This window comes from Ursus maritimus, unplaced genomic scaffold, assembly GCF_017311325.1.
Source record: "Ursus maritimus isolate PB19 unplaced genomic scaffold, ASM1731132v1 scaffold_24, whole genome shotgun sequence".
Lineage (NCBI taxonomy): Eukaryota > Metazoa > Chordata > Mammalia > Carnivora > Ursidae > Ursus > Ursus maritimus.
This window is the reverse complement of record NW_024424897.1, coordinates 39,538,337-39,564,110: the sequence shown is the minus strand read 5'-3', so window position 1 is coordinate 39,564,110 and position 25,774 is coordinate 39,538,337. Positions and strand designations below refer to the sequence as shown.

Genomic DNA, 25,774 nt, shown 5'->3' with positions numbered 1-25,774 from the left:
ATAAATCAATCTTTTTTTAAGAAGAGGGGGAGCCTTGGGGTGCCTGGGTGGCGCAGTCGTTGGGCGTCTGCCTTTGGCTCAGGGCGTGATCCCGGCGTTATGGGATCAAGCCCCACATCAGGCTCCTCCGCTATGAGCCTGCTTCTTCCTCTCCCACTCCCCCTGCTTGTGTTCCCTCTCTCGCTGGCTGTCTATCTCTGTCAAATAAATAAATAAAATCTTAAAAAAAAAAAAAAAGAAGAAGAGGAGGGGGAGCCTTGGTGGCTCAGTCAGTTGGGCATCTACCTTCGGCTCAGGTCATGATCCCACGGTCCAGGGATGGAGCCCCCCAACAGTCTCCCCACTTGGTAGGCAGTCTGTTTCTCTCTCTCCCTCTGCCGCTCTCCTTGCTCATGTGCACTCACTCTCTCTCTCAAATAAATAAAATCTTTAAAAAAAAAAAAAAAAGTACCACAAATCAATAGAGAGAAAAATGACTTGGCACAGTGTTATAGAAAATTTAGTTAACTGCTTGGGGGGGGAAATGAGTTGTCTTCAGCCACAGGAAGAGTTTTCAACAACAAAAATCATACACATACCAAAATATCCTCTAGGAATCAAAACACACACACACACACAAAAGCTACAGGCAAATTATTTGCAATAAAGGGGAGAGAAACTAAAAATTACTATTTAAAAATTCTTTCAAATTAGTAAGAAAAAAGTTTAAAAAACAGTCAACATGAAAAAACAAGAGAACCAGGAAAAGCACATTACCTTCATTAATAAAAAAATGCACATTAAAACAATGACATACCACTTCTCACCTATTCAAATGGCAAAAAATTTTAAATATAATACCCACTGCAGGTAAAGGTGTTGACTTTCCTACACTGCTTCAAAATATTCTCATACATTGCAAACTGGCAATTCTTTAAAATAGTTATATCCTTTAATTCAGTAATTCTACCATCAAATGTCAATCTCCTAAAGAAATAACCAGGAATGTTAAAAAGATTTATAAGAATCTTCATCAACAGCATTTATAAGAAAAAAATTAGAAATGACAAGGTCCAACCACAAGAGATTAGTAAAATAAGTCATGGCTCATCTGTACAATGGAATGTTAAAAATTCATTAAATGTTTTTAAGGCTTTTTAATGACATGGAAAAATAACAGAAGTGAAACAATATTAAGTAAAACTACACTGAATGCTTCTTCCAGTGACATCAATGTTAAACGATGTAAAATTCAAACAGTTCCTTCCCCTGCTCCCCGAATGCCCTCTCTGCTCCCAGCCATCCTCCACCCTTGCCTCTGAAGGCCTTCTCTGCAGCTTTGACTCCCTACCCATTGCCCTCCTTTTGTTGCTGGACCTCCCCACTGTAGACACTTCTCTAAAGATCAGTCCCAGAGATAGAAGACACTTTTATAATGTCTTTATCCTCTTAAAGGTCAGCTTTTGCCCCCAATACCCAGAATCCTCTTCTGTGGTGTCAACAAGCTCTCTCAGGATGTCCAGCTCTGTTCCTCCAACCCTACCTCCAGCCCAAAAACCTTCTCTTCTTTCCAGCTAATAATGAACACTAAATCAGTGAATGAATGAATGAGTAAATGATCTAACAGTATATATCCAATTCTCATAAAGGAAATAAAGTTTAACTCCAGCAGATGAGGTTATGGGATGCTTTTACTTTCTTCTCCACATTATTCTGTTCCCTCCGTATTTCCTACAGCAGATGCACACCATGTATACTTTTTTAGTAAGGAGAGAATAAAAATGCAATTTTACTTTCTCCTCCACTTTCACTGACTGGCCCCTAGGTCCAGATGAGAGATACCCATTCTTGACCAGGGGTAACAGAAGAAACTCAAATTTATGATTTCTATTTATTTTGGAAAACATTTAGGACCTACAGTTAAGTCCAGTCTTAACAAGTAGCCTCTGGCCACTAAACAGCAATTCTCTCTTCTGGAATGAAAGAGTCACGTGTTAACAAAACTAAAGCCATGTCCCAAAAATCACACAGCCACCTTGTCTGTCATCTCTCAGCAAACTGCAGATGAGCTCACAACAGCTATCTGGCCAGAGCGCTTACAGTACTATTTCACAAAGGTGGCTGGGTTCCTCCTCTTCTCACGAATGGCTGCTGGCTTGGTGCAGGGCATGTTTAGCTACAAAAACCTCTGCCGACTCTCCCTGTAACATTTTCATGGCTCGCCAGTAGATCTGTCCGCAGTTCTCAGGTCTACCATGGGGGTGGCCCAATTCTTCTTTGATGTAATCCATCCAAAGATCTTTAAAGGGAACGAAAAATTACTGTAGACATACAATCAGATCACTGACAAGGCTTTATTATGTAAACTTAACTATTTCATATTGACTCGGTGTAAGATTTCTAAGAAACTTAACTTGCTGCTATTTCCCTAGAGCCCTGTGTGAAATAACACCTCTCTCAGCTTCTTTACACTAAGGCGTAGCAAACTTTTTTTAAGTGGAAAACTTCACTTTAAATCATGACAATCTACGTACATATTTCATAAACAGAAACTACTAAATATTTTAGAGCGAGGATTTTGCGGAGTCTCTTTCAAGGTGAAGCTGAGTTTCAGTGAGTTCACCGTAACTTTGTTACCATGCCTAATAAAACTTGCTTGGGTTATTAAAAATGCCATTTTTATTCATTTCACCAGAAGGTCTGCTAAAACCTTGTAAAAGCTAATGTATTTTTTTTAATCTAAGTTTAACTACTAAACATTTTTTTTGAGTTAATAAGTAAACAGATTTTATATGATACCTATACCAAGAAATATGTTTCACAAATCCTATAAAAATGAGGACAGTGTGGCAACAATGACAACTAGTGTCAATTAGCATCCTACTACCCCATCACTCCCACTTTTACTCTGACCTACATCAACCTTTCCCTTAACAAGTATCACTTTTTAGAGACCAAACTAAGCAAACTGTGCTCTATTCCAGAGTTCTTAATAGAAGACCTATGAACTCCTGACCTTGTGAACTTGAAATTATAAGCCAAATCATGTCTGCAAGTATTTATGCACAAAGTAAGGGAGGAGGCAGGGAAAGGAGGCAAGTTTTATTCTCAAAGAGGGCCATGACCTAGAAGAGTTAAGGACTGTTCCAACCATACTGCTGGGTTATAGACCACACCTGCAAACAGATGTATCTATTAACTCAAGTTTACTTACCAGCATCTACAGATCCAAACTCTCTCAAAGCCCTCTCATAATATTCTCTTAAGTTCGCCATCTTGCAGGATTCCTAATAAAAATAATCAGACAATCTTGCCTCAAAAGCCTAATCCATGTCACAAATTCCTTTCAACCATATTGTTCAAACAGCTACCACCTATTAGGTATCTGAAGGGGAGAAGGCTCAGGGTTTAGGACAAACACAGCCTGGCTCTCACCTTATCCAGAGAAAAGTCAAATGCAGCAGTCCCCAGAGTGAAGTCAAAGTCAAACAGTGATAAAAGCACTCTGCTCTGGTAGCATGGAAAAAAGCCTAATTGATTCTCAGCTGGGGGGGCATGGGCAGCTTCACAGGAAAATACATTTGAAAGCCCTGAGGGAAAACTAGGATTTAAATAAATAAATGGGGAAGGTTTGTTCCCTGTGGCTAAGGATTTCTTTCTCTTGTGTGTCTGGGCTCTGGCACATATTAGCTATGTCCATCTTGAAACTTTTTATATGAAGGCAAAGCATACATAAATACTAATTATATAACCTTCCCCAAGTGTTTTAAACCCTCTGACCTTAAAAGTTTCCTCACCCATAAAACAAGGATAATGATACCTCTTACAGCAACTACAAGGATTCAATTAAAATGCTAATTATGCACCTAGCAGAGTGGCTGGTACTAACTTTACAATCAATAAATGTTCATTCTTTACCTCTATTTCCTTTTTTTTTTAAAGATTTTATTTATTTATTTATTTATTTATTTGAGAGAGAGAGAGAGCATGTGCACAGAGGTAGAGTGGGAGGGAAAAGCAGACTCCCTGCTGAGCAGACAGTCTGATGTGGGACTCAATCCCAGGACCCCAAGATCATGACCTGAGCTAAAGGCAGACGTTAAACCGACTGAGCCACCCAGGCACCCCTTTACCTCTACTTCCATTTAAATGTATTCTCCTTTGTTTCATTTTCAAAGGAGAGTAATACCTACGGTTTAAACATACTCTTGTATAGTCAAGTAACTATTTCCTCATTCAAATTTCTCTTCCCTAAGACTGTATTATTTTATAGAAAGTCAATTTCACATATCATACACATGCATGAGGAACAGAATCACGGTTTGCTAAGGGCTCATAACGTGCACAGGACTATGCACAGTACCCCCTCCTGCCTTGTAACCTGCACACCCCTGAAACAGGTAGTATGACCTCCTGGATGGAGGAGGATGTCAAGGCTGAGAACTGCCCAAGACACATTATGTCAGTAATCCAAAGCCTGGTTGTTATTATGCTGAACTACCTCTTGTACTACAAGGATAAGAACAGATAAATGACCCACTCAATGATTAAAACTGTAAGAATTTAACCTCACTAGTAATTTTTCAAAAATTCAAGTAAAAATAATAAACACCAATCAAAATACCAAAATAAAGGAGAAAAAGCAAAACTGCAGATTTAGAGAGGGTGAGAGGAAATATACCTGCTGATTATCGCTACAAAGAAGTACACTTCTTCTGGAAGACCATCTTACAATATATAAAGAACCATAGAAAGAACTGTTCTCTCCAGTCCCAGAATTTTATCCCGAGGGAAGAACTCCAAAGAAGAAAAAAATGCTGTATAAACAAAATGCTTATGGCACTCTTGTTTTCGGTATCAAAAATCTGGAAACAAGCTGTATGTAATGGACTAGTTAAGAAAACTGTGGGTTTAAGAATAACACCACAACCGTTCAAGATGCCAACCGTGGAAAAACACAAGAGTATGTTCACAAATTAACATTAAGTAAAAAAAAGTAAGAGAGAACCTCCACATGGCACATAAGCCAGAAATAGAACTTGCGTGTATACATGTAAACAAAAACTTAAAGTAAACAATGAAAATTGAAATAAATATGGTTGGCTGCATTAATGCGATGGGATTACAGACACCTTCAGATTTTCATGTATTATATTTTATACTATCTTTTTCTTTTTTGTCTTGAGAGGGAGAGAGTGGTGGGGAGACACAGAGAGGGAGAGAAGGAATCTTAAGCAGGCTCCACACCCAGCACGGAGCTCAATCTCACAACTCTGAGACAATAACCTGAGCTGAAATCAACAGTCGGACACTCAAAACGACTGAGCCACTCAAGTATTATTTTTTAAACAGAGACCTTCTTGTATTTTCCCTCAATCATTAGTTCAGTTAAAAACACCAGAAACATGGGTCACCTGGGTGGCTCAGTTGGTTGAGTGTCCGACTCTTGGTTTCGGCTCAGGTCATGATCTCATGGGTCATGAGATCAAGCCCTGCATCAGGCTCTATGATCAGCGGGGAGTCTGCTTGGGGGTTCTCTCCCTCTGTCCCTCCCTCAACTCGTGCACACATGCTCACTCGCTTTCTCTCCCTAAAATAAATAAATAAATCTTACAAAAAAAAACAAAACACCACAAACAGTTACCGCCTACTCTCTACCTCATAACCCAATACAAAAGACAAAAGACAAAGAGGGTGCTCCAGAGGCAGAGAAGCAGCACCTCGCCCAACCTGGCAGGCAGGGTTTCCACTATGAGGGGAGATCTGAGCTTTCTATTTTCCAGACATGGACTTTCTCTTCTTTGCTTGATTACCATTTCTTAACCATCTCTATGAAAAAATGGTGAGATGAAGGGACCGGAAATGTATACTATATATATGAAGAGCTTTTTAAATGACAAAAGTGCTGCCATATAGGAGAATAACCACTCATTTATTTTCCCCGACAAGAAATGCACAGACAGAACACTTACTTGCTCCTTTTCAAACTGGATTATTTTCCTGAAAAAGTCAACTGAAAACGGACGGCTTTCCTGTAAACTAGAGAAAAGGAGAAAACAGTTATCTTCCACAGAGACAGAAAGCCTCTTACATTGCATGGATCTAAACTCCTATGCCAGCGCCTCCACAACGCATGGCTTACTAAAGACCTGGCCACAACGCTGTGCAAGCACTGGACTTGGCCACCCGTCCCTCTCAATGCTGTCAGCGTCCAGTGACTTACTCTTCACCCCCACCAAACTCCTTCCTATCCAGTCTTCTCCCTGTTCTCTTCTTCCTCCCTTTTACAGTTTAAAGTTCCCTCTACTACCTCTCAAGGTCTTTCTGAAAGAGACCAATAATTTCACTTCAAAGAATATATTCTAAGGAAGTAATTTCCAATATGGACAACTACTATTTGTGCAGAAATGTTCACCAAGGCAGTATTACTATGAGCATCTAAATTATGGCACATCCCCAGAGCTGTGTACCACACAGCTATTTCTAATAGCTATTTCTAATAGTTCATGAAGAACGGATACTGACACGGAAAAGGCCAGTGCAATATTCACCCACATAAGCAGTATACAAAATGTGATTACAGTATAAGCTCAAATATTCAAAAACAAAGTTTTTAAATGATACATTAAGCATGTTTTTTTCTCCTGATTACAGTGAGTTAATAGTTATCACCCTCTTTTTTAAAATGTTCCACCAATGGGTATGAACTGCTTTTACTCTTGGATTACTTCCTCGGATACCATTTGCCATACACATGACCTGGGTATGAGGGGCTGAGTCTGAGGCGGGGAGACGAGTACCAGTGATGAAAGTCTGCGAGCACCTTTTAAACACAGCTCTGGCCTTTTTGTAGCCACCACTTCGGTAAGCCCAGTCCAGGTACTTATCCTTCAGAGTGACTGAGTCGGCACCTTTGACAGCCAAGAGAGCTTTCTACAATTTAAAAAAAAAAGACACAAGCTACATGAGGAAATTTATAAATACCAAAACAAATTTTTCCAGAACCATCCCAGGCTGCTCAATTAACAGTGCTTTAGGAACATTTGCTATAAAAATAACCCTAAAACTAGCCAACTAGTGAACCTATTTGCTCACTCCCCACCCACCACAAGACTCGGAACATGGGGCCTACACCTTAAAAATGGTTTCCGTGTCTTCTTGGCTTTTGGCACCTTCACTCCACTCTGCCCAAGAAATCCACAATGGCAGACAGACCTGGTCACGGTGAGAAAGAAAAAAATAAAATAAAAAAAAGTTAGAAAATAACAGCTTAGCTCTATGCTCTGAAAACTAGTCACTATAAAGACAGGCTCCTACTAAGATACTCAATATGTAAAATATGGATTCACTCCCAGTCTGTCCTCACCATGACCAAATTCTCAGTGCCCAGTAGGGATGGCATGTCAGGGCACAGACAGACTTGTGACCAAGACCCCCAAAGCAGCACTCTCCTGTCAAAACTAGCTCCCTTCTGTTGGAAGTACTGCCTACAGTTATTACCATCAGGTATCTGTGAATTAAGCAATGAAGGGTCCATAGCTGGTCAGACCCACAGCTACCCAGGTCACATCTCTGCTGTCTAGGACCCACCACACAAGTACTACCTAATCCAAACTCAACTATCTGATCTTCACTCATGCCCCAGAGGTACATACAAATGAGAATAATTAAGATTTTTTTTCCCACTTTAACTTCCAGAATACTTTTTTCCTACTAATATAAAAGGGGGTGCCTGGCTGGCTCAGTCGGTGGAGCATGTGACTTAATCTTGGGGTTGAGTTGAAGCCCCACGTTGTGTGTAAAGGTTATTTAAAAATAAAATCTTTAAACAAAACAAAAAAAAAGATTCTGGAAGGCATCTGGATGGCTCAGTCAGTTTTGTGACCACTCTTGATTTTGGCTCAGGTCATAAGCTGAGGGCAGTGGGACCAAGCCCCAAGTCAGGCCTGCACTGAGGAAGGAGTCTGCTGGAGATTCTCTCCGCCCCGCCCTGCTCTCTAAATGAAATGAATGAATGAACGAATGAGTATCTTTTTTAAAAAAAGATTCGCTGCAAAGCTTTAAGATTTAGAAATATATGTGTGTTTAAAACTCGGGCTTAAGAGGGGCCTGGGTGACTCAGTCAGTTAAGTGTCTGACTCTTGCTTTCAGCTCAGGTCATGATCTCAGGGTTGTGAGATCAAGCCCTGCATTGGGCTCTGTGCTCAGCACGGAGTCTGGTTGTCCCTTCCCCTCTGCTCCTTCCCCTGCGCACGCGCTCTCTGTCTCAAACAAACAAACAAAATCTTTTAAAAATAAAATATATAACTCAGGCTTAAGTACAGCTTTGGAAGCAAGGGAGAATAATACTCTTAATATTTCTCACTTACAAGATATCAAAATAAAATAGAGAATTTCACTTAAATTTAGTCATTTTTCAAATAACAAATTAGAAATCGGCTATTAAATGGAAGGAAATTCTTCCACTCCTGACCCTTGACCTATAGGCACAAATGCAGTCTGGGGCCAGCCCTCATCAGACAAGCACACTTCAAACGAGCTTTGGCTCAGTCTCAAAAGATTTCCCAAACAGAATGAAATACAAAAGACTCAACTCACAGACCTGGGCTTTCAGGTGCACAAAAGCTTCTTCAAAAAGCCCGGCTATGTCAGGACTCTTGGAGTCAATCAGCACCCGCAGCTTCATCTGCCACATCATCACAGAGTCTCTGAACAATTCAGTCCCCGCTACTGCCACCTCCAGAGCTTCCTTTAAGAAGTCACGATGCAGCAACAACTCAATCTGGATAAGACAAAGGATCACTGGAAAATTAACTACGGAAGACTGGATCATCTACGCTGAGGGAACCAAAAAAGACCTCACTGAAGGCAGTCATTTCAACAGCACTTCCACTTAACGTCTGACAACGGCTGCCAAACAGCAACAAAGTGAACAATCTGAAATTCTCTTCCATTGCCTGCTCTTATTCCTAAAGGCTACCAAAAAACAGGGAAGACATACAAAGTAGAAGACTTAAATAATTTAGATTGAAAGTTAAGTTTTTAATAAAATAGTTCACTATAATAAAACCCACACCCACCGAACAGAATATAAAAGTCAGACAAAACCAGTATTTGTGGGTTGATAATGAACCATGTTTATTCATTCAAATGGAGTTGGGCACACAATAAACTGGTACAATTTTTCTGAAATGTATTTGACACTATGTAACAAGAGTCACGCAAGTGTTCGTACCTTAAACTTGGAAATTTTATTTTAACAAATATGACCTGACAAGTAAATAAACAGAAGGAAATCGTATTTGTTTAAAATGCTTATATCCACACTACTGTAACAGAAGAGGGAAAAAAAAAAAAAACAACCCTAAAATTCAATTTTACAAAACCGTGGAAGAGCGAATAAATGGCAATATGCAATCTGCTCATTTGGCAAGCACTTTTATTGCCTACTATATACGCTAGATTCAATAATGAGGAAATTAGGTACGTTCTCCGCTGCCCAAAGGCCTCTAGTCTAGAAGTAGAGACAGTCTGATACTTGCCATAACAGAAAAAGAATCATATGCTGTAAGAGTACAAAGCAGGAGCACCCAATGGGGTCTATGGCAGCGATGAGACAGGAAGCACCATGTATACTAGGCTTAAGGAAGAGTAGGCATTAGTTAGAAAAGGCTCTCCCAACCAGCATGTGCAAGAGGCTGAACTGAAGATAAGAGACGGCTTGCATACAAAAGGAAATCCAAGTTCAACATGGCTGAAGGGACAGAATGTATACCAGAATACTGGCAGGTGAGGCCAAGACCATATTAGGGAGAACGACCAGCTTTATCCAAAGGACAGTGGGAAGCCACAGAATAATCTGATCATCAATTTTAAAAGATCATTCTGTGGAGAATAATCTGGAAAAATGACGGATGTAGGAATCAGCTAAGTGCTTTAAGTTTAGAGGCAGTACACTGATGAGCTCTCATTAAAGGCAAAGGTGCCAGAGTGATGAGGTAGTAGGCTCAGGAAGGGCAGCATCAGAGATTTGGGGAGCAGAGGATGTCTGAATAGCCAGAGTGGTGAATGACCAAACAGTCATGACAGAAAGAGAGCAGGGCTGCCAAAGCAATACTCAAAGCAAAGTCCACCTAAATGTATAGGGTGTGACTGTCTTGCCAGTATTCAATAGCTACTGGGAGCAGCTGAACTCATCCAAGCCTGGGATTCTTCCCAGATAGATGCCATAATGGGAAAAGGGTACCTCAGTCGTGGTATAATACAGCAGACTAGTATACAGCATATGCATTACCTAGCTGCATGTTTTAAAAAGTATTTTTTAGGGGCGCCTGGGTGGCACAGTGGTTAGGCATCTGCCTTCAGCTCAGGGCGTGATCCCGGTGATCTGGGATCGAGCCCCACATCAGGCTCTTCTGCTATGAGCCTGCTTCTTCCTCTCCCACTCCCCCTGCTTGTGTTCCCTCTCTCGCTGGCTGTCTCTATCTCTGTCGAATAAATAAATAAAATCTTTAAAAAAAAAAAAGTATTTTTTAATGTTAAATCATGAACATTTTTGTACATGTCAAGAACTTTGTGAGCTGGCAAAAACAAAGATCACTATCACTATTTTAAAATCAAGCAAACAAACTCAGAAAGGTTAAGTGGCCTGCCCAAGTTACCTAGCTCTTAAGTGACAAACCTCGATCTAGACTACGTAGTCCCTCAGCACATTATCCTGGTCTCCGTAATAATCCTTACCCACCCCAGAGAGTACAGATGGGTCAATAAGCTTCTTACTAGAATGTCAGCTTCTGAAACATAGGAACACATCTAATTTGTCTTTATTGTTACCATACCAATGGTCAATCTGGGTTAGGCATACATTCAGGAAAAGGATGTTCAGGAAAAGATAAATGGGTAGATAAACAAAATAAACCCAACTTGTGACTCCTTGTTTTGAGTGTTTTCCACTATATAACATTCCTCCCTTTACCGGTACACATTTCATTTTTGGCATACACCAAATACTGAGAGACAAACATAATGTCTCTACATCTTCCACTCTAAACTTCCAAACGGGCTTAGTGATATAACTATATATTAAAACACATGACACCAGCACGAACCAACTGGAATTAAGTATGTGTTATTGGCAGTGAATGTGTACTCACCCACTGCTTGTACTGGAATTCTGGTAGAAGTTTGAGTTCATGTGCCTTCCTGAATGCCATCATGGTTCTTTCCAGCCTCTGAAATCAGAAAAACCCTTCAGTTATTACAAACATCCCAGTAGGGGTCTTTGGCCTCTGACAGGAAAAGTGCAGTTTTGCACATTTCTGAAAACTGAGAGAAGGAACTTGAGGTGGTTTCACTTATGATTAGACCAGCCAAAAAGCCACACCAAGCACAGCCCAGTAAGAGAGTTCCTTCTAACCAGGTGGCCTGAATAAGGATGCAGCAGACTCAGACCTTCACAACGACTAGGTCACCCACAAAGAGAAAGAGCTTAGGTTAAGCGTGAAGTTCCTGGAAGCTCTCCCAGGCCCCCAAAGGAGCCATGTCTGCTCTTCTTCCAGAAAACAATCACTTTCTAGTCAGCCACTGTAAGCGTGGAACTTAAGTCCCTTACCCCCTCTCTGAGGAACTGACTGCTGGTCTTCTTAGCAAACCTTTCCAAGCAGAAGTTGATGTAACACTTCCACATGGCCTCTGGAAAAGTCAGAGAGATTACACACTGATTAGATCGCCAGTCTGTTTAACAGTCATCATACATCTTTTCTATGAGGGGAAAATTCCCCGGAAGAAGGGTTTAAACTAGTCTGGTGGAAAAAAAAAAACTAGTTATTCCCATTACGGCCAATCAAACATATCAAATACAGGGCGGGGGGCGGGGGGGGGGAGGGAGAACAACTGAGTAACCGTGTAAGTATAAAAAGTAAAAACCTCATCCGTGTCATATATCCCCTCTACCTTAATACTCAAATATTACAAAATTTGAAAGTAAACCTGTGTCAAAAGATAATCAGGACAATCTTCTGAATTACCATTTCCTAAGTATCATCTCCCTCAAAGAGATGAACATAAACACCACCACTGGCGAGGAAGGTCCTAAAATCTCCATCTTTCACCACCAAAGAACAAGTTGGAAAGCCAGGCACACTGTCAACTACCACAGAGATTCCTGAAAATTGATTTCGGTTAATGGGCACAGAAGCTTCAGTTTCCCATTTGTGAATACTACCACCACTTCTGTAGCACACTGCGGTCTGGCGAAGTTCACCTGTAGGGAGAGTCTTCACTGCCTCTTCATACACCGCACAGCACCTCTCCTCCTTCCGGCCCGCCTCCACTGCTCTGGCTTGCTTTGTGGCAGGCTGCTCCCCGGCGGGCTTCGACTCCATCTCTAATTCTCGCCGTGCCACGTAATCCCAAGTGAGAGGGTCATCTGTGTGCAGAGCCTGAAGGCTGAAAAGTAGTTTCCTGGCATCAGCCCTGCGACATGAGACTAACTTAGAGTATCAAAGACAGACAGTTCCCTATGCTCTAAAAACGTACCCAGGACACCCCTTTAACAATTCCATTACCATGAGACAATTCCCCAGTAGGCTCTCCAGATATCTTCACACTCACTGTATAAATTTTGTCAATCAATCAGAGTTGTGGCACATTTATTAGGTTTCAGAATGTTTCAGGTATCATTCTCAAATGTTAATTTTCAAGTTATCTCTCAAAGTCGAATCAACAGGTACGTGTGACAAAACAATTCTCTTCGAGCCCTGGAGAACCTTATTATACCCAGGCTCTTGATTTTCTGTAATAGGGGCAAAGAAAAAGCACAACCTAATCCCCTACCAAAGCCCTGAAAAATCCAAAGAGCAAACTGATCCAAGCTCTATATTATCTCCTATGAAAGTTGGGGTACCACCTAAGAGTGAGGTACCCACAAGGTAGGCTGCAAATAATTCTCAAACCATATGCTTGAACATTAAAGAATAAAATTACCAGCAGCAATCAACTGTAAACATTCACAAGGACCACTCTCATTTTATGGACAAAAGACATGCCAGCAAAGCAGGAATATACACTTTGATATAAGCTGTAGGATATTTGTTATTGAATAAAGGCAAACTATTTCCCTAAGGAAGCCCATAAGTGAGTCAAACAACTTCTCCAGAAACCATTTTTTTTTATAACTGACTATGATACAACAATCCTAAAACTTTGCTTTCTTCCAAGGATTTAATGTGGCATTTTCTCTTCCTCTTTCTTAACCCCCAAACTCAAACTTTTACCACAAGACTAGAAATAGACATATTCACCTTTCCATGACTTTACTTACTCATCATAAATTTCTTTTTGCAGATCTGTGGCAAAGTCGAATAGCTGTGCAATTGAAAGCAGTGACACATGAAATTCTGCACCTAAAATTCAAAAAGCGGGGGAGGGGAGTAAGACTCTCAAGTATCATTTTACTCTAAAGTATCACTTTCTTCTACAGAAAGTACCACTTTCTTGGTGTGCTGGAGTTCTTTTGTTTGGGTTTTGTTTTTGTGGGGTTTTTTTTTTAATTGAGAAACAGGACAAAACAGAAAAACAAATCATCCGCTACACAAGCAAAACCATTACTGATATTCTGGAGTATTCATAAGTACTTCCTTTCTTCTAAACTTCTTCCTGGCATAAAGAAATGTTCTAAATTACCTGTTTCTTTTCAACTCCCCACGCGAATAAAGTACTCAATAAACTTACTAAAATGTTCAAGTACATCCTAAGGGGCAATCAACCTTATCTTAAAGAAACAGGACACTATTCATACAGAATTTTTATGCACATTCTAACAGAATTTCTAATAGAAATTTTCCAAATCAGCTAACGGTCTTATACACAGAATGTTTCACTCTCCCATCATAAATAAATTTTCAAAACACACATACCTTTAATCATGCTTACAGAATTTTTGTAGATGATCCGTGCCAACTCGCCCTTAAGGATTTCTTCAGGATAATCAAGATTCCCCTGAAGAGTAGTATATTAAACATAACTTAACAGATACGGCCAGTAACTAGAAAAAGCACTAGGATGAAAATTAACAGTCCTAGACTACCTGTGCCATATGCATGACCTCTGGCAAATCACGTCTCTCTCTGGGCCAGTTCCCTCACCTGTAAAATGTGCAGCTGGAACCAGACCACTGATCTTCCAACTGTGTTCTCTCGGGCTCCTAGAGTGATAGCAAGATCACACGGCTTAAGGCCTGACTCTCTACTTAGACCCAAACAGGTCAGGTTTTAAACGCCTTGTTTACCCTTCTGTGTCAACTTTTATTTGAATAAAAAAGTTCACAGCTGGAACCACAACAGATAATAGCAAAGTTCCTTTTTCAGTTCTAACATTCTAAAACTTCTTTCTTTAAAATATTGTCACCAAAAAAACTGTACAAAACAAAAAAGGCTAGGAACTACACATTTCACAACCCTCTTCCAGCTCCTTCAACCCATTAGTATGTCATTTAATGAAACCATAAAGTATTAAAGAAAACCATTTACCATTCCATCAGTAATAAATAATTTTGAGGACTACTTCAATTAGTCCAAATGTCTATTTTTAAAACACAAAATTCCATTTTTGTTACTAAGCCCATTTAATTACAACTCTAGACTCATCTTAAAATTTCAAAATAAGACATTAAATTGGGAACAAAAATACATTCCAAAAATTTTCTCTTACTCCTAAGCAGGCTCGAAAACACTATAAATTGTTAACAGGTGACAACACATTCGGATCTTACCACATCCATTTTGGCTTTTTCAAATTCTTGTTTTTCTTTCCTCAGTTTCTCAGCATGCATCAACTCCATCCTAAAGTACTACACAAGGGAAATAATAAACTAAAAATCTTTGGAAATAATTATTTCTTAATTAGAAATACATAAGAAGCCATTTTTCACCCGTAAATATCAGATCTGGGAAAGTCTGGGGGTAGTGTAATATTTTGTTATGAAACTAGCAGACACTGACAAGGAAGGAGATCTTTGTGGTGGCAGAACAGCTCTGTATATTGATTGTGGTAGTGGTTATACAAATCTACACGTGTAAAAAAAAAATGACATAGAACCATATAGACACATTATACCAACACTGATTTCCTGATTTTCATATTATGTAATTTTATAAAATGTAACCATCATGAGAAATTGATTAGTGGTATTCAGGACCTCTTTGTAGTATCTTTGTAATATCTTTGTAATTTCCTGTGAATCTATAATTATTTCAAAATAAAAAATCAATAGCAAACACATACTGTCAAGCTATATGAAGAAAAACTAATGCACAACTAATGTGTAAACTCAGACTTCTCCAAAATTTTTAGTACTTTATTTTTTGCTTCTTTCTTTTTTAAAGACTTTATTTATTTATTTGACAGAGATAAGAGACAGCCAGCAAGAGAGGGAACACAGGCAGGGGGAGTGGGAGAGGAAGAATCAGGCTTCCAGCGGAGGAGCCTGATGTGGCGCTCGATCCCATAACGCCGGGATCACGCCCTGAGCCGAAGGCAGACGCTTAATGACTGCGCCACCCAGGCGCCCCTTTAGTACTTTGAATTTGATGTTACAAGACATATGAAAGTGACAAGTTCTTTCTTTTCCTTTTTTTTTTAAGATTTTATTTATTTATTTGACAGAGAGAGAGACAGAGAGAGAGGGAACACAAGCAACGGGAGCGGGAGAGGGAGGAGCAGGCCTCCCACTGAGCAGGGAGCCCCATGTGGGTCTCCATCCCATGACCCTGGGATCATGACCTGAGCCGAAGGCAGATGCTTAATGACTGAGCTACCCAGGTTCCCCATGAAAATGACAAGTTCTTAAAAAATGTTTATACCCTGGGGCACCTGGGTGGCTCAGTCGCTGGGCGTCCAACTCTTGGTTTCGGCTCATGTCATAGAAAGGAACTTTGCTCAGATCATGACCTCAGGGTCATGAGATCAAGGCCCGCATATGGCTCTGCCCTCAGCAGAGTCAGCTTGAGATTCTCCCCTCTCCCTCTGCCCCTCCTCCCACTCACATGCTCGCATGCATGCTCTCTCTAAAATAAATAAAATCTTAAAAACAAATAAAACAAAACAAAAAGATTCGGGGTGCCTGGGCGGCTCAGTCAGTTAAGTATCTGCCTTTGGCTCAGGTCATGATCCCAGGGTGCTGGGATCAAGCCCCGCATTGGGCACCTTGCTCAGCAGGGAGCCTGCTTCTCTCTCCCTCTCTGCCTCTCTCCCCAGCTTGTGCTCTTTCTGTCAAATTAATAAAATTAAAATTTTTTTTTAATTTTTTTAAAGATTTTATTTATTTATTTGACAGAGATAGAGACAGCCAGCGAGAGAGGGAACACAAGCAGGGGGAGTGGGAGAGGAAGAAGCAGGCTCATAGCGGAGGAGCCTGATGTGGGGCTCGATCCCATAACGCCGGGATCACGCCCTGAGCCGAAGGCAGACGCTTAACCGCTGTGCCACCCAGGCGCCCCAAAAATTTTTTAAATTTTTAAAAAGATTCTCTCTCTCCCTCTGCCCCTCCCCCCATTCTTCTCCCAAAAAAGAAAAAAAGAAAAAAAATGCAGTACAAAACCAAAAGTCACTGTAGTTGGGACAACTAGAAAACTTATGAGCATAAAGACCCGTATCTTTTTCCCCTCATCAAATGAGGCTTAATTTTCAACTTAAGACGAAATTCCCTTATCCTGACAAACACCTCAGAAAAGGTAATACACCACAATACACTATGTCTAATAACATACCATTCTAATAAGTAACAATGCACCATTTCTAGCACTTGTTTTTTCCTTAATTGGAAGTCTGGCCATCACTATTCTAGGGCCTCACGCCAAGAAAGATTAAGTCCAGCAAGAGGGAAAGGAAGTATCTACCTCAAGAAAGAGACAATAAAAATGAGAAGTGGAAAAAAAGAGAAAGAGAAGCCAAAAACAAACACTAAGAAAAAAAGAGAGGGAGAGAGAGGGAGGAAGGAAGGAAGGAAAGAAGGAAGGAAGATAGGTATTTGCAAGGGGAAAAAAGGACAAAAGTATAAAGATGGCAGGGATGCCTGGGTGGCTCAGTTGGTTAAGCATCTGCCTTAGGTTGCTCAGAGTCCTGGGACTGAGTCCTGCATCAGGCTCCCTGCTCAGTGGGGAGCCTGTTTCTCCTTTGCCTGCTGCTCCCTGCTTAGGTGCGCTCTCACAATTGCTGACAAATAAATAAATAAAATCTTCATTAAAAAAAAAAGTATAAATATGGCTGAACCCTGGCCCCACGACTAAAAAAGGTTAAGTAAGGTCTAGTTCCCTACCCCTCCCAACCATAATGGGCAAGTCAGAGTTCCCATTTCTCACTAACAAGATGGAAGTTACACATGGTCAACACCTATTACTAGCCAAAAATATCTTTGCTACCCTTTTTCTCCAGCAGCAATCCCTAGTTATCCCTAGCCTCCATAAATCGAAGTCTTTTTTAACTTATTAAAGAATGTATGTCCAAAGAGGACCAAAACTGAGACATCACACTCTCATCTTACAGGTACACAACTCACTTCTTGATAAAGTTTCGGGCACTCTGGATGAAAGCGCAGAGCTCGAAGAAATAGCTGTCTTGCACATTCTGAAGACAAGCGGTCTTCCATTTCCCATTTGGCTGCCATGATCCACAAAGCTATAAATGGAAAACATGAGACTTCATTTCAGGAAGGTGACCGAATCAGACCAAAAAAGATCAATGTTCCAACTTTAATACTTAAAGAATTTTTTTTAATTTTACCAAAAGAGAAAGGGAACGAAGAGAGGGTATTTCTAATGGTTACCTGTAAAGTATTATTGCTTTATTTAGAGTATTCTGAAGCAAAGACATAAGTGATAACATCTGTAGATAAACTTATGTGCCTCATCCAATCTGAGGTCAACATCACTGTAAGTCACATACAAATTTTAAGTGCTAAAATGCAGGGAAAAAATACGCATTTTAGAATCAAGGACAAAAAAATATTTCGCTCTTTTGATTTAAATAGTTCATGATTTTTTTTGAATGGCTCAATTTTAAAAATAAATTTTTTATCACACCTGTTGGGAATAAAGGCTTTAAAAAACAAAAACCTTTGCCTTAACATTCTAGAACTATTTCCCAACGAAATAAACTTAATAAAAGTCAGCTATGTCACCAGACAAAATTGCTTTTTGTAAAAACGATTCATGGTTGGTAACCACATCTGGACTAGAAGGGTTGTGAATGGGAAAGAACCATTGCTCTGGGCTTTCTTAAATATGTGACTCCTGAAATTGACAGTGCTTTCTAGGATCCCTGGAAGCTATGCCCATCCATAGGTCTTCCAAGTCAGAGTGGCTCCTCTACCCATGCATGTGCTCTCATTCCCTCACCCCCTGAGCTGTCATCCTGGGGACCAGAGACCAGCCTCCCAATTGCTAACAGTACTCTACTAAAGATACACACCGAATGCTGTCCTGCTGTATCCTTCTCAATTAACTGGTGCCAAATGTAGCCTATTTTAGCCCATGCTGTGTGAACCTGGTTGAGCCTAATACTTGAGAATAGGCACTGGAGCACCTTCACTATAAAATATGAACCATTTCACACAGTATCACAAGAGGGAAGTCTTTCTCTTAGAAAACGTGAGTATCTACCCTATGCCAGTCACTCCTGCAAAATCTGTATTAACGCATTCCCCTTTTTTAAGTTTTCCCCTTTAAATTCTCCTTAATCGTGACTGCATCCAAAAGAATGTCCCTCAAAGGACCAAAGAGTTTACTTTATCATCATCTAAAAAGAAACTTAGTGGGGTGCCTGGCTGGCTCAGTCAACAGAGCATGCAACTCTTGATCTCTGGGTTGTGAGTTCAAGCACACGCTGGGCGTACAGCTTACTTTATTTATTTATTTATTTATTTATTCGTTCATTCATTCTTAAGTAGGTTCATTCATTCATTCATTTATTCTTAAGTAGGTTCCACACAGTGTGCAACTCAACATGGGGCTCAAACTCATAACCCTGAGATCAAGACCTGAGCTAAGATCAAGAGTCAGATGCCTAACTGGCTGAGCCTTCCAGGTGCCCTGGGTATAGAGCTTCCCTTAAAAAATAACAAAAAATAAAATAAAAGATACTTTAAAAAAATAATAAATAAAATACTTCTAAAAACAAACAAATAAGTAAGAAAAAACTTAGTCCTTCTTACCCACAAATATAATACCTGACACAATAAGTGGTACAGAACATGCAGGGATGAACTAAGAGGCAGCTATTTGAAAACCGAAAGTGTTAAAGCCCAAATACCTATGCTCAGGTTCTCAAAATAATTTTTTAGATTTATTAAGCAAAATAAATTCCAAAATAGCTTGAGTCTACATAAAAGGAAGAAGAAAAATTGACAAGTTTGTCATCATACCTGGTTTGTTTGAATGAATGGCCAACATGGCAGAAAATACCTTGCTAAGTTGAGCTTTGGTAGCCTGTAAAAGAGAAAAAGCAATTCTACTACCTATACAGTGAAATCATTGTTACTAATCTCTAAGTGATCTGGTACTGTTTCCTTACCAACTTAAAATCCAATGGGGCAAGATCTGCTGTTGTAGGGACATATAAACAAATATAGATACATTCATGGTTTTCTTCTAACTACATGTAAACATTCTAAGTATCTAAAAATGTTCAACTTTACTGACCAAATACACACATAAAAATCACTTTCTGGCTTAGAAGCCATTTATATATACAAATGTTACACCGAAGTTCAGACTTGAATTTTTTTCCCACTTGCTAACCCTACAACTTTGGAGAAAACACGGAGTTCAGTAACCAAGTACGGGGCTTAAAAGGCAGACTAACTGAAAGAAGGAATAAGGAAGCAAGACACAGCTGCCCAATACTCACCCATTTCTTACAAAACACTATATAGGATAGCCAAAGTTGGACATCATCCTGCAAGAAAAGCAATGTAGTAAGCTGCCTTAATTTTAACTTATAATACAACTTTGCACTTTCTTTTCTTTTCTTTTTTTTTTTTTTTTAAGAAACAGAGATAGAGGGGCGCCTGGGTGGCACAGCGGTTAAGCGTCTGCCTTCGGCTCAGGGCGTGATCCCGGCGTTGTGGGATCGAGCCCCACATCAGGCTCCTCTGCTGTGAGCCTGCTTCTTCCTCTCCCACTCCCCCTGCTTGTGTTCCCTCTGTCGCTGGCTGTCTCTATCTCTGTCAGATAAATAAATAAAATCTTTAAAAAAAAAAAAAAAGAAACAGAGATAGATTTCAGAGAGGTCAATGTGGTAACACATTGCTCAGCATATTAGGCTCTTGTTCACTGAGGCCTTAGATCTCTTAAACATGGTAACTTCCTCTGGCCACCACTCCCACCTACCATGCTCCAAGGCAAAATGTCTTATCTACCCAATGTGTTCAATGCAGCTCTTAAATGGTCTCAGTCAGGGATAGCAACCCAAAATTTGTCCTTCTCAAGATCCAAAGTACTCCCCATATACTATATCCCAGTCCCAGAGCCCGACTTGAAGACTATCAAGTGAGTGAGGTGCTGCCCCACTCTAACCATTCATCTTCTACCTCCAAGTCTCTGGTGTACTTCACTTAGAGATTTATCCAAACAAATCCCAAATTTCTAGTCCTTAATTATGTATCAAATCTATCATTTTCAGCACCATCCTCAAAGAATAATTATAAGGTAATGAGATCAATTTTCTTAATGGTTTGATAAGTGGTTTCAAATAATGATATCATAATCAGGTTAAATATTGACACACACTCAAGAATAAACAATATATTTGAATATTGTAATTACAGTACATACAATACGTATCTTCACATCTCTTATAATTCAAGATGTTCTGATCACTTACTTTCCATTTTGCTGAAGCTCGTCGGAAGACTCCTTGTACCCGGTGTACAATAGAATTCTCAATCTCATCCTTCTTAAATGAATAGCCAATGCGCTAAACAGGGACATACACGAAGCCTCAATTTAATCACATTTATCCACAGCAACATTCCTACTTGATCTTAAACTGTACTGATAAAGAAAACAAATAATTACAACTATCCATTAGGAGCACATCACCACACAATTTATCAGTGCCACTGCTTCCCAAACCCAAGTTCTAGCTATAGAGCCACACTACTTAATTCTAAATTTTTCTAACTTCCAGAATATCTACTTACAGTTCTTCTTCTCTGAATCAACTCCAAAAGATTAATTTCATACTATGGAAGAAAAACATACAAAAAAAGAGAAAACAATGACATTTATAATCTTTTAAATACAGGAAATATATTTAGTTAAAATCATAAAATAAATAAAAATCAAGGCTATAAAACAAGATTGGGGGTGGCGGTGCCGGGGTGGCTTAGTCAATTAAACGTCTGACCCTTGATTTCAGCTCTGGTCATGATCTCAGGATTGTGAGATGGAGCCCCACATGAGGCTCTGCACTGGGTTATGGAGCCTGCTTAAGATTCTGTTTCCTTCTCCCCCTACCCCCCGCCCCCTACTAGCATGCTCTCCCTCCCTTGTTCTCTCTCTAAAAAACAAATAAATAAACAAACAAAACAAGATTGGGCAGCTAGCTGCCTCAGTCAGCAGAGCACCCAATTCTTGATCTCCAGGTCATGAGTTCAAGCCCTACAGTGGGCAGAGAGCTCAATTTAAAAAAGAAAAAAAAAAAAAAAAGAATATAAAACAAGATAATTTGCTATCAAGCCTAATTTGTAGTAAATGTCTTAACAGTAACCGAAAATTGACATTACATCAGCAAAACTCACAAATCCATGCATTAGCAAAGTTATAAACATTTTAGATACAAAGAAAGCTGTTATCAAAATCAACACTTATAAGATTTGGGGCACTTGGCTGGTTCAGTTGGAAGAGCGTGTGACTCTTGATCTCGGGGTCATGAGTTCCAGCCCCAGGCTGGGTGTAGAGATTATTTAAATAAACAAACTTAAAAAAAGAAAAGAAGAGGGGTACCTGGGTAGCACAGTGGGTTAAGCATTCACCTCTTAGTTTCAGGTCAGGTCATGATCACGGGGTTGTGGGATCGAGCCCCACATTGGGCTCAGCAGAGTCTCCTTGGGACTCCCTCCCTCTCCCTCTACCCCTCCCTATAACCCCCATACTATCTCTTTCAAATAAATAAATCAATCTTAAAAAAAAAAAAAGTTCTTGGGGCGCCTGGGTGGCTCAGTTGTTAAGCGTCTGCCTTCGGCTCAGGGCGTGATCCCGGCGTTACAGGATCGAGCCCCACATCAGGCTCCTCTGCTGTGAGCCTGCCTCTTCCTCTCCCGCTCCCCCTGCTTGTGTTCCCTCTCTCACTGGCTGTCTCTATCTCTGTCAAATAAATAAATAAAATCTTAAAAAAAAAAAAAAAGTTCTTAAAACGTAGTCTCAGGACCCATGGGTGGCTCAGTCAGTTAAGCGTCTGACTCTTGATTTCGGCTCAGGTCATGATCTTGGGGTATGAGATTGTGCCCCGTGTTGGGCTCCACACTCAGGGGTAGTCTGCTTAAGATTCTCTCTCTTGGGGCGCCTGGGTGGCACAGCAGTTGGGCAAAAAAAAAAAATTATCTCTCTCTCCCTCTGGCCCTCCCCAGACTTGTGCTCTCTCTCTCTCTCAAATAAATAAATCTTTAAAAAAAAAAAAAATGTAGCTTTAAGCCTAACACAATGCTCCAGACATGGTCTGATGAGTGCAAAACACTTTTTTTCTACTTGTGTTAATAGAGTCAATTTTTTTTTCCTTTTTCCTTTTTAAAACTTATTACTGAAGTATAGTTGACACAGAGATTACATTTTTTGATGTAATATGCTCTTGGCTCATTTTCAGTTATCGATCTACTATGAGCTCTCAAGCCTCTTCCAAACATAAGATTCAAAGTCATGTCTCACTTGTTCACCTGTAGTTTTTTTAAACCTATGGTCAGAACCTTCAGTCTTGTAACATTTCATCTTACTACTGGGTTCTGAAGCTAGATTTTGTTATCCAACATATTAGCTATTCTCCTCCATCTGAAAATTGGTACAACATGTCTACTTTATATTCACTCAAATCTTCCATCCATTTATATACTGAAGAATTCGCAGTATATCTCTTTCTTAGGTAGCAGACTTACAGACACATAAATATTAATTTTCCAACCACCTACTGTCATCAAACCCACTCTCCTTTCCACCCCCCAACAAGAAATAGGATGTCAATTCTCTTGTTGACATCCTGATACACAGTATCTTTGGCACTGCCTGATCTACATTATAGAAGGAAAAAAGAAAAGTTCAGTTTGCCAAGGACTAAACCCTTAGTGGAGCAATGCTACTCCTAAATCACCTCTATTCCTGTTCAAATATTACTATTTCATCATCAATTCTAGAATTTTATAGAAAACGGAATCAAGCTCACCATTCTAGAACTGATTTAAAATTTGTGAGGGGATTAAAATTATTCACTTACTTGAACATAATTGATAAAATCTTCCTTAAAAAGAGCTCTTCGCTGTATTCTGTATTCCAGATCCGAAGCCTTCTTAATGATAGCCCTGAGGAGAAAGCCATTTAAGATGTAACACTTGAAAAAAGCATAAGTTAAATAACTTTGGGCATTTTTAAAGTTTATTTTTAATATATTTAAAACACATTTTCCAAAACCTGAAATTCCCAAATAATTATCCTTCGTAAGCAAGTATTCTTCTACATGATTACTTCTATGTGCTTAGAGGCATCGAGATGTATTTTAAAACTTTCATGAAAATCATCTTAATAGGCTGCGAGGGACCACTGACATTCCCACCACCAAAGCAAATAACGTTAAGTACTTTACATTATTTAATGTGATACTAGTAAAGATTTATTTTCTTCCAAATTCAGGTCACTTAGGTTTTAATAATAATCAAGTTACCTTTTCTAAATTCCTCTTACTTTTGAGTTTTCAACATGCAGACTTCGAAAAACAAAAACAAACAAAAAAACCCCACCTAGATTGTCCCTACTGTTTCTACCCAGGAAGGTTTACTAACACTACAAAGGACTCACAGGAAAAGGTTCACTGTATTTAGCTAGAGAGAACACAACATGTGTATATTAGGAGAATTTAATGCAAGATGTGCAAGACCAATAACTGTCTCTAGTTAACAGTAACAGTTATTGAACTATTGCTATGTTCCATTTCACTAAAAAATGTTCAAGGATCCCATAGTCACATTACTACATTCACAGCCATTTTAAAATGCAGAAACAATCACAGAAAACCATTAAAAAACGTTAAACTTAATTCTAACAAATTACTGAATGCCAACTATGTGCCAGACGTTGCTGGCCAAACCCTGGGGTAGAACACGAAATTGAATTAAATGGTCCCCATCTTCAAGTCTTATTAGAAAGATTTATCCACTCCTCCTGGGCTCCCACAGCACTCTTTGCATGTCTGGAGCACTACACTTTAGGACAATCAACTTACAGTACGCCACACTGTAAGCAAAATGTTTAATTCGTCTCCCCCCCGCACACGCAAGGCAGGTAGGTCCTGATGGGTAGGGATCCAGGTTTATCACCTTGATAACCCTAAGAATTGGCTCCACGTAGAGCTGCCAGACGTTTGGTGGGTGAGTGGACAGACCACCTTGCATCAAATGAGAAATTCTGGGCATCAACAAAATATGAAAATGGGCTTCTGCCAGGTTCAGAAAAATAAGCCCAATTAAGTGCCCCCCGCATCCCTGACCCCGCCACAGACTCCCTCCCCTCCCCTCAGCCCGCCCCAGCCCCTCCACTTCCTCAGCTCTCTCTCACTTAATCTCCGCATGACTGAAAAGTCCAATGCGCTCCAGCTGTTCCAATTCGGGGAGTCGATCTTCTATGCGTTCCTGAATTATTTCCGCCATGAGGTCACAACTCTACAGCCCACCGGCGAGCATCTGAACCGCCAACACGCGCATCAAGAGCCCACCTTCTATTCCGGAGACTCGGCCCCAGCGCTCGCACGTGCTGACGTAACGTGCGCCCTAGGTCCCGCCTTTTCCGCTTCCGCCGCCTTCGTCGTTGGAGAAGGCCCTCTGGCCCTCGCGGCGGCTGTCACCTCTCTGTGGCCGAATGTGGGGTTGCCGCGAGGACCCCACAGACGCTGGAGGACTCACGTGGACGGGAGTGGAGGGGCGGGGCCGGCGTGGAGGCGGGGCTAAACGCGCGCTAGGCTAACCGTGGGCGGGGATCCGAGAAAGCACCTCTTGGGGTCTAGAGGGGTTACCTGAGAGAGACGTGCTATGCGTTTTCTGCGGAATATTGTCTCCTTTTTTTGTGGTGCCGTCCTATATCCTCGCTTTCCAATAGCAAACATTTGAAAATGTCAGTAATGGAAATCGTAAAGGACGCTGAAACTGGCCAGACTGTCCATAATACTATGGCTTTGCTTTCGACTAGACTTAGTAAAGCAGTGTGACAACACCGGTTTTTCACGTGCCAATTAGAATCTGTAATTGGCCGATTAATTTTTAAATGGGAAGGCCTTTTCATTATTTAAATAATTATTCTGCCTTTGTAGACAAGGTCTTTTAAAACATGTGGCCCTGGGTAGGTATCAGAAAGTATATTTTTTTAAGAAGAGGGGAGCTTGGTATTGAAAAGTTTGGGAGTTACCGAAATAAATCAATAAGGTATAGACTCTCCATAAAACAATTCCCGAGCCAGTTAGCATTTCTAAGGAAACCATCAGACAATTCAGCTTGGAAGCTACATTGTTGGTATAATTACTAAACCTAAAATAATAACTACATGGC

The 25,774-nt window shown here is 40.2% G+C and overlaps 1 protein-coding gene across 1 annotated transcript; it reads right to left on the bottom strand.

The window, feature by feature from the left end:
- Positions 1 to 618: 618 nt before the first annotated feature.
- On the bottom strand, positions 619 to 25,003 carry UTP6 (UTP6 small subunit processome component). Its single transcript, XM_008695369.2, has 19 exons — positions 24,792 to 25,003; positions 23,458 to 23,542; positions 21,176 to 21,217; positions 20,857 to 20,949; positions 19,882 to 19,929; positions 19,397 to 19,460; positions 17,534 to 17,652; positions 14,750 to 14,827; positions 13,896 to 13,977; positions 13,301 to 13,382; positions 12,242 to 12,426; positions 11,591 to 11,670; positions 11,133 to 11,210; positions 8,582 to 8,761; positions 7,114 to 7,194; positions 6,803 to 6,912; positions 5,952 to 6,018; positions 3,194 to 3,266; positions 619 to 2,278 (listed from the first exon to the last, which is right to left on the bottom strand). The coding sequence occupies exons 1-19, from the start codon at positions 24,881 to 24,883 to the stop codon at positions 2,118 to 2,120; spliced, it is 1,800 nt and encodes a 599-aa protein (XP_008693591.1). The 5' UTR covers positions 24,884 to 25,003; the 3' UTR covers positions 619 to 2,117.
- Between the last annotated feature and the right edge of the window lie 771 nt (positions 25,004 to 25,774).

Coding starts and splice junctions, on each gene's coding strand:
- UTP6 (XM_008695369.2), bottom strand. CDS start 24,883: ATGGCGGAAATAATTCAGGAACGCATAGAAGATCGACTCCCCGAATTG. Junction 8,762..11,132: donor AATTCCAGTACAAGCAGTGG/GTGAGTACACAT, acceptor TGTCTTATCCAG/ATTGAGTTGTTGCTGCATCG. Junction 2,279..3,193: donor GTTTGGATCTGTAGATGCTG/GTAAGTAAACTT, acceptor TTCCCTTTAAAG/ATCTTTGGATGGATTACATC.